The sequence below is a fragment of the Drosophila rhopaloa genome, unplaced genomic scaffold (assembly GCF_018152115.1).
Source record: "Drosophila rhopaloa isolate 14029-0021.01 unplaced genomic scaffold, ASM1815211v1 contig_116, whole genome shotgun sequence".
Taxonomy (NCBI): domain Eukaryota; kingdom Metazoa; phylum Arthropoda; class Insecta; order Diptera; family Drosophilidae; genus Drosophila; species Drosophila rhopaloa.
Window position 1 is genome coordinate 869,852 of NW_025334991.1, and position 8,902 is coordinate 878,753.

The following is an 8,902-nucleotide window of genomic DNA, read 5'->3' on the forward strand; positions in this document are numbered from 1 at the left end:
ACGCCTGGGCAGAGCTGTATTTGGGGAGTTACCAACCGCCACCTACAACAGCATCATCGTGCAGCGATTTATCGACAGGATACGCGAGACGAGATACCAGGTCCCCATCATTAGCAGCCACCCGCGCCGCATTGAAGCCCAGTGCCGACAACGTCCAGCCGCCGCAGTAATGAACTTTGCTGCCGAAACCATAGAAGATCCCCTTGTCTCCCCAGGAAGAAGAACCCGAGGATCAGGAAGCCATAACCCGAGAGGACCGGCGTTTTCAACTAACTCCGTGCCGCTATCGGGAAACTAGCTACCGTCAGCCTCTCGGGGCGGAGGTTGACAGTCAACACCGTAAGCCCCAGTGATCAGCCGCTCACCCCCCCCCATTCCCCAACGGCGGTTCCGCAACCACCGTACGTCTCCGGCTCACCCTCAATCGCTCACCACACCTGCCCGGGTCACTGAATCCGGTTCCAACACCTGTAACGCCCCGCCACACCTCCACTCCATGCCACCGCCTACCGAGCAAACCGGAGCCCGACTAAATGCTCCTCCAAATGGAGTGGAAGCCATTGTGGCCCCCTTGCCTCCAGAGCCGTCGCCCGAAGACAGTGCCGCGCAGTCCACGGACATCGAGCTTACAGCGAACCGGAATACCCACACAGCACGCCGACCGACGGGTTCCCAACAGTCGAGACCTCCCCACCAAGTAGCTGCCAGAACGGGCTCACCTTACGACGAAACGCAGGCCGTCCGTTCGCAGCCGTTGCAGAAGCCGCAACCCGCCAATCGAGCAACCCGGCGCCCGAATAAATGCTCCTCCAAGTGGAGTCGAAGCCATCGTGGCCCCCTTTCCCTTACTGCCGCCGCCCAAAGAAAGTGCCGCTCAATCTCAGGAATTAGAGTTTGCCGCACTCCGGAGCGCCCGCACCCTACGTAGGCCAACGAGTTTACAGCTTACCCCGGAGCCGCCGTCCGGCGAGATCGCCAACGTACCGCCGCCCGCTCCACTAGAAACCGGTTCCATCCGATATGCCGTTGCCGCCGAGTCCTATGGGAAACTACCGCCGCCGCTTGCAGAACGAGAAGAACTGAACTCACCCCCCGTGGACACCGTTTTGGGCCGATTGTTCGCTGAACACCCATCCGGAAAGATGCAACTAATGCCGTCAATCGCAACTACAAACCCTATACAATATGACCATCGCGGGAGCCAGTCAATGCCCGCCGAAGCTAAGTATACCTGATCTTCTTACAGAAGCATCCTACACGGCTGATCGTCGACACTGGTGCCGCCGTCTCCCTCCTAAACGAGCGGGATACGCCTTCTTCCTTCTTCTAAAAACGAGATTAGAGAAAAGCACATGGCGCCTCGTGCGCTCTGTGAGTAGAAGACCCAATAAAGCTGCGAAATAATTAGGAACTACGCGTGTGTTTTTGGTTGAGCTTAGGCGAGGAAGTGGGCATTGACGGGATCGTGACCGCACACCGATCTAAAAAGTTCTGCTCGGCTTTCCGTGACGAGATCCGCCCTTCCACGGCGGCAAAAATCGTTACAGTATTTTAATAAAATTAATACCAACTATTGAAATTTCTTTATTAATACAATGTTTTAGGATTTTCTATGTTAATAAAATATTTGTTTTTTTTTTTTGTTTATTCGCGCGGAGTCCCACGGCCCACTTACCCGACCAACCGAGGGGCGCAGCCGTGTATCGTACGGCACGATTCGCGAGAAGATAGACGCGAGATAAGGAAATATAGGTAATAGAAAGATCAATTTTGTGCGAATGAAGCTAGTATTCATCGTTTTAGGAGCGGCAGAGAGTCAAGATTTGAGATTATAGGAAAAAGTCTATTATAGTCAGAACATAATACTCTGAAACGCTCATAGTTAGATCTACAATGATTTAAAATTAGGGGAATATAATTTCTAGTTAATCTACTTGGCACAGAAAAGTTTAGCCGACTTACCAAGTCGGGGGAGTCAATATCACCATGTATAAGGTTATAAATGAAGGCAGTATCAAGCATCGTTCTACGGTTGGCTAGGGAGGGTAAATTAATCAACAGAAGTCTACTAGAATAAGAAGGTAAGTTAAGATTTGCATTCCAGTTTAGGCGCCGTAACGCAAAAAGAAGAATGTTTTTTTGTACTGATTCAATACGACCAATATGTATTCCGTATTGTGGACTCCAGACGGGAGACCCATACTCCAGAATCGGATGGACTAACGAAATAAATAAAGTTTTAGTTAAATAAGGATCATCGAATTCTTTTGACCACCTTTTAATAAATCCAAGCACTCTTCTGACTTTATTAACCATGGACGAAATGTGGTTTAAAAATTTTTGTTTAGGGTCCGAGAGAACGCCAAGATCGTTAACAAGAGTTATTCTATCCAAAGAGCTGTCACTTAATGTGTATGTCGCGTATATCGGATTGACCCGATAAAAAGTCATCAGCTTGCACTTGGATGCGATTAAATTTAGTAAGTCATCTCGGCACCAGTTTTAAAAATTATCTAGATCGGATTGCAAGTCTAACGGGCAGGAAATGTCCTTATACTGCAGGCACAACTTAACATCATCTGCGTACATAAGTACGCGAGAATGACTTAAAATCGAAGGAAGATCGTTAATAAATAATATAAAAAGTAACGGACCCAGATGACTTCCTTGTGGGACACCGGAGCTAACACGAAGAATTTCAGAAATTGAATTTTTAAAAAGGACCCTTTGTGACCTGCCATTCAGATAACTTGAAATCCATTTAAGCAGATCAACTGGAAACCTAACAGGTCAAGTTTTTGAACAAGAAGTAAGAGATTTACAGAGTCAAATGCTTTACTAAAGTCAGTGAAAATGACGTCTGTTTGGAAACTACTATTAAAGCCTTTTATCACAAATGTAGTGAGCTCTAGAAGGTTTGTGATTGTGGATCTACGTTTAATAAATCCGTGTTGACACGGAGAAATGATTGATCTACAAAGGTGCTGCAAATGAGGAGTAATGTTTTTTCAAAAAGCTTAGGAATAGCTGACAACTTAGAAATACCTCTGTAGTTACTGGCTTCTAACTTGTTACCTTTTTTTAAAAGAGTAATAACAAATGATTACTTCCAAATATTTGGGAATTGGAAAGTTTCTAGAGATAAGGTAAACAACTTGTGAAGAGATTTGCACAGGGCCTTAGCGCAATACCTAAGCACGCACCTAGGAATACCATCGGGCCCTGGCGAATAAACAGGCTTAATACGAAGAAGTTCAAAAAGAAGAGGGCTTTCTGTTAAAGTGGGACAGAATATGAGGTTTGACTTGGATATGGTGTAAGAATAAGGCTGTGATGAGTAATCTAAAGTAGAGTAAGTCGTTTGAAAAAATTGGGCAAATAAATCGGCTATTGCCTGATCTGTGGTTGCCGTCATGTTTTCGAACGACAGCGAGGAAGGGAAAGAATTAGATTTACGCTTGGTGTTAACGAAATTATAAAACTGTTTCGGGCCCTGGGAGAACTGGAGCTTACAACGGTTTAAGTAACACTGAGCATTAAGCACGGTAAATCTTGACCGAGCACTTAAATATCTAGTATAAACAGATTGAGAGCCGGTATTTTTCATTTCCTAAAAAGTCTGGACTTTACATTTCTTAAGTTTGCTAAACCAAGGTGATTTATTGGAAATTGACGGATAGTACCACAGAACACAGGAATTAAAAAATGAGTTGATTGCAGTGTAAAAAACATTAACTGCATCGGACATATTATTGCATAAGTAAAGATCAGACCAATTGAAGCCAGAAATAAAATTATTTAGCCTCAAAAAGTCTGTATTCGTTTGGATGATTTTTCTGATTTTTCTTCTATAACTCTACCCGTATCAAATGAAAGTTCGATTGTAGGGTGATATGGATCTTCAGGCTGCGAGCGTGTTGCTACTCTGAACAGAAACACACCTTCAGGATTTGATACAAAACACAAATCAAGTGGGCGACCTAAAGAATTTCGAACATGGTTTTGTGACGACCCAGCGTCACAAATAATAAAAGAACATTCCAAAAACAACACACAATGATCTTTTTATATATTATATATTTCGTGACCCGATAACGAGTTATCGAGATCGGGATTCTCGTCATCGACCATTCTGGGCACACTCAACGGGGCCTATATAAGCAGAGGCAAGAACCCAGATGAGTCACTTGCGTTCCGACGATCTTCGAGGAAACATCAGCAACAAGAAACCAAGTAGATCTTTCCCAACGACCCAGAACACTTCGACCCGTCGTACGCACGACGAAGCGACTACTCGGCCCATTCGCAGCGCCGACACTCGCAGCAAGCAGTTCATCACTCGGTCCATTCGCAGCGCCGACACTTGAAGCAAGCAGTTCATCACTCGGCCCATCCGCAGCGCCGACACCCGCAGCAAGCAGTCCATCACTCGGCCCTTCCGAAGCGCCAAATCGACAGAGCAAGCAGTCCCGACGCATCTACACCCAACTACACGATTATACGATTACTTAGAAATACACGTCTCTAGCTTTACCCATCTGTGTCATTATTGGGGAAAGGGAGGTAAACCGATCTATAGAGGAATAAATATAAATTTCTGTCACGAACCCTGACCACGGCGAGCTATACCGCCTCCCAAAACAGGGTCGTTACAGTGGCGCCCGAGCAGATTAAAAACAAACAGATAGAAACCTCAAAATACCAGCAAAGATCGTTTACCCTCTTCCTCAACACAGCACGGATTAAAAATGGAAGACAAGCTAACTCGAAGCTGGATCAGCAATTGCAACAAGGCCCAACTGGAAATCTATCTGAGGGAATTCGACATCAAGCCAGAAACACGGTGCGATGACATGCGGAAACAAATGTCTGAGTTAATCAAAAGCGGTGCCCACAGCGAAGAAACCACCAAACGTCTTCAAGACCTAGCACAGAAGCACGCGAGAACCCCATCACCAGCAAGAAAGCAACGCAAAGCCTAAAAAAAGCATTAACGGAAGCACCGGCACTGACTTGCCCGGATTTTGGGAAAACGTTTATACTTTAGACGGACGCCAGCAACTGCGGATTAGGAGTGGTCCTGGCCCAAGAGGACGAAAACGGCGAGCACGTAATATCATACGCCAGTCGGAAGCTCACAAAGACAGAGCAAAACTACTCAGCGACCGAAAAAGAATGCCTGGCAATCCACTGGGGCATCCAGAAAATGAGGATGTACTTGGAAGGGTATCACTTTATTGTCATCACTGATCATCAGGCGCTAAAATGGCTAAACTCGATAGAGAGCCCGTCAGGACGAATTGCCAGATGGGCGTTGGCAATGCAGCCATACTCGTTCGAAATACGCTATCGCAAAGGAAAGCTCAATGTCGTTGCAGACGCACTATCCAGAATGCCAGAAGAAGAAGCTCACGGAGCCGAGCTCGAAGAAGACTTCTGGATTAAACAGAAACTCCTAGACTTGGAAAGAAATCCCGAAACATGGCCAGATTACGCGATAATCAACGGAAAACTATACAGACATCTACCGTCATGGGCTGCAGACGAGGACACACAGTCATGGAAACTATGCGTGGCGAAAAGTCAAAGAGCACGAGTACTGCGAGAAAACCACAGCGAAGCAACAGCAGGACACCTAGGGGTCAAAAAAACAAAACATCGGATAATGGCAACATACTACTGGCAAGGGATGCACAGAGACATACAGCAGCATGTACGAAGCTGCGAAACATGTCAACGCTACAAGACATCACAACAGCAAGCAGCTGGGAAAATGTTGACACAGATAGCGAAAACACCCTGTGAAACCTTGTGCATAGACTTTGTGGAGCCACTACCACGGTCTAGCCACGGTAATAACATGTTATTAGTAATGCTCGATAAATTCACGAAGTGGGTGGAGATAGCAGCCGTCCGGAAAGCGACCAAGGAAATCGTATTAAAGGTCCTCAGGGAACAAATTATATCACGGTTCGGAACCCCAAAAAACCTGATCTCGGACAATGGAGTACAATTCACAAGCAACAAGTTCAAGGCACAACTACAGAAATGGGGGATTGCCCACCAACTAACAGCCCCATACACCCCTCAGGAAAACCCAGCAGAAAGGGCAAACCGTACGATAAAAACAATGATAGCCCAATTCTCAGGAACAGAGCACACAAGATGGGACGACTGGCTACCTGAAATCTCGCTAGCAATCAACAGTAGCAGATCGGAATCAACAGGGTATAGCCCGGCATATCTACTATACGGACGAGAAATTAGACTACCAGGAAGCCTGTTTGCCGAAAACACTCAAGGATCCGGAATCATAGAGGAGACCGTGGAGGCACGATGGGAACGGATAATGGATACAAGGAAACTAGCACACCTAAACATGGGAAAGGCGGCACAGGATCAACCTCCGGAAAAGGGACTGGAGACCCAAAATAGGAGAGCTAGTATGGGAAAGACAACACACCTTGTCAAAAGCAGCAACTGGATTCGCGGCCAAGCTAGCCCCAAAATACGAAGGTCCATTCAAAGTAACAGGCTTCATATCAGCGGTGATTGCACAATAAGACACATGGTGACCGGGAAGACGCACAGAGCCTACATAAACGAACTAAAACCCCATGTAGAAATCCTCGACTAACAAACATGAGCAACGCCAAAAACAACAAGCTAAAACTATACGCACATTTTTCAGAATGAACAACAAACTTAAAAACTCGCTCTCCAAGTACCGGGAGAACCTCCAAAGGCTCAACCAGCAGCGGCGAAGATTAATTATACTCGGAGCCGTGGACGTGTCAGGTCCAGCCGGTTGGAGGAAGCCAACCAAGGCCGCCCTGGTAGGCAGACAAGCGCCAGCCAGGAAACCAATTCCTACACCGACCATAGCAACAACAAGGCAAACGATGACTACACCAACAACCAGGGAAACGACCACGGCAACAACACGGCAAACGGTAACAACACCAACAACCAGGGAAACGACCACGGCAACAACACGGCAAACGGTAACAACACCAACAACCAGGGAAACGACCACGGCAACAACACGGCAAAGGATGACAACAACAACAACCAAGGAAACGACACGGCAAACAACGGACAACGAAGCACGACCCCTCACGCCCAGGACAACAACCGGAACTAAAAGGAACAAGCTGGCTGATTTCCAACGGCCACCGCGGCGGCTCTCTTCACTCGACCATCCCGGAACAAAACGGTTCAAACCGTCAGAGGAAAGTGAAGAGGACTGGGATCCAAAACCGCGGGGATACGACCACCACATGAAAAGGGTGGAAGAAGCGGTCACACACCTAAAGGCAACCTGGCGCAGAGGGAACAGAAGATCAAAACTGGTGGTCTCGGACAACCTCACGACCCGAATCCGGATCGGGAGAAGTGGATACATCCAGAAAAACACCGGGGAGACACCAACGTCCTAAGCGGGGGCGGGGTGTGACGACCCAGCGTCACAAATAATAAAAGAACATTCCAAAAACAACACACAATGATCTTTTATTCTCCCTACGCTAAACCACATTCAAAACACGCGCCAAAATCTCGCACTTTCAAAACGCGCGCCCAAAAAACAATAAACTGGTCACACTAATATATCGATAGTCGACTACCATCGTTATATTTCGTGACCCGATAACGAGTTATCGAGATTGGGATTCTCGTCATCGACCATTCTGGGCACACTCAACGGGGCCTATATAAGCAGAGGCAAGACCCCAGACGACGATCTTCGAGGAAACATCAGCAACAAGAAACCAAGTAGATCTCTCCCAACGACCCAGAACACTTCGACCCGACGTACGCACGACGAAGCGACTACTCGGCCCATTCGCAGCGCCGACAATCGCAGGAAGCAGTTCACCACTCGGCCGATTCGCAGCACCGACACTCGCAGCAAGCAGTTTATTACTCGGCCCATCCGCAGCGCCGACACTCGCAGCAAGCAGTTCATCACTCGGTCCATTCGCAGCGCCGACACTCGCAGCAAGCAGTTCATCACTCGGTCCATTCGCAGCGCCGACACTCGCAGCAAGCAGTTAATCACTCGGTCCATCCGCAGCGCCGACACCCGCAACAAGCAGTCCATCACTCGGCCATTCTGAAGCTCCGAATCGACAGAGCAAGCAGGCCCGACGCATCTACACACAACTACACGATTATACGATTACTTAGAAATACACGTCTCTAGTTTTACCCATCTGTGTCATTGTTGGGGAAAGGGAGGTAAACCGATCTATAGACGAATAAATATAAATATCTGTCACAAACCCTGACCACGCCGAGCTATACCGCCTCCCAAAACAGGGTCGTTACAGGGCGTCAATAAAATCATGCTGTGCTATAGGTAGTAAGACATTCGATCCATCCTCAGTGGACCAATTAACTCCAGGTATATTAAAATCACCAGAACTACCAACGGATCCCTATCGGAAAGCTTATTTGCAACAGACTTAATAACGGAAAGGTGATTTAAATAATCAGGAAGTTCAGACAACGGCGATAACTTTACACATATAAATTCAATGGTATTGAATTCATCAAAAAATAACTCCTCCGACAGGAGGTTTGAATCAACTCCAATTAAGACTCCACCTCCTCGTCTAGAGGGACGGTCTTACGTATATATTGTATACTTACCTGGAAAAACTTCGGAGCTAAAGATCTCCGGCTTTAACCATATGAGATGCAAAGGAAAGGCTATCGGAATACAATTTAGTGAGCTTGCGACTAGGAAGTTTTACTCCCACGGGCCCTTTCTTCTTTATCTTAGTCTCGAACTCTTTTACAACCATATTATCCGGCCAAAAGTCGCCTGAGCATATGGCTTCAAGAAGCTCGTTAGGGACAGTTATCCTGAAAGATGAAATGTCTCTAGCATAAGAAAACT

At 46.9% G+C, this 8,902-nt stretch overlaps 1 protein-coding gene across 1 annotated transcript; it reads left to right on the plus strand.

The window, feature by feature from the left end:
• The first annotated feature begins 496 nt into the window (after nucleotides 1-496).
• LOC123037085 (zyxin-like) lies at nucleotides 497-1,235 on the plus strand. The gene is made up of 2 exons (XM_044456559.1): nucleotides 497-678; nucleotides 761-1,235. Exons 1-2 carry the CDS (start codon nucleotides 497-499, stop codon nucleotides 1,233-1,235), a joined length of 657 nt encoding a protein of 218 aa, XP_044312494.1.
• Nucleotides 1,236-8,902: the final 7,667 nt, after the last annotated feature.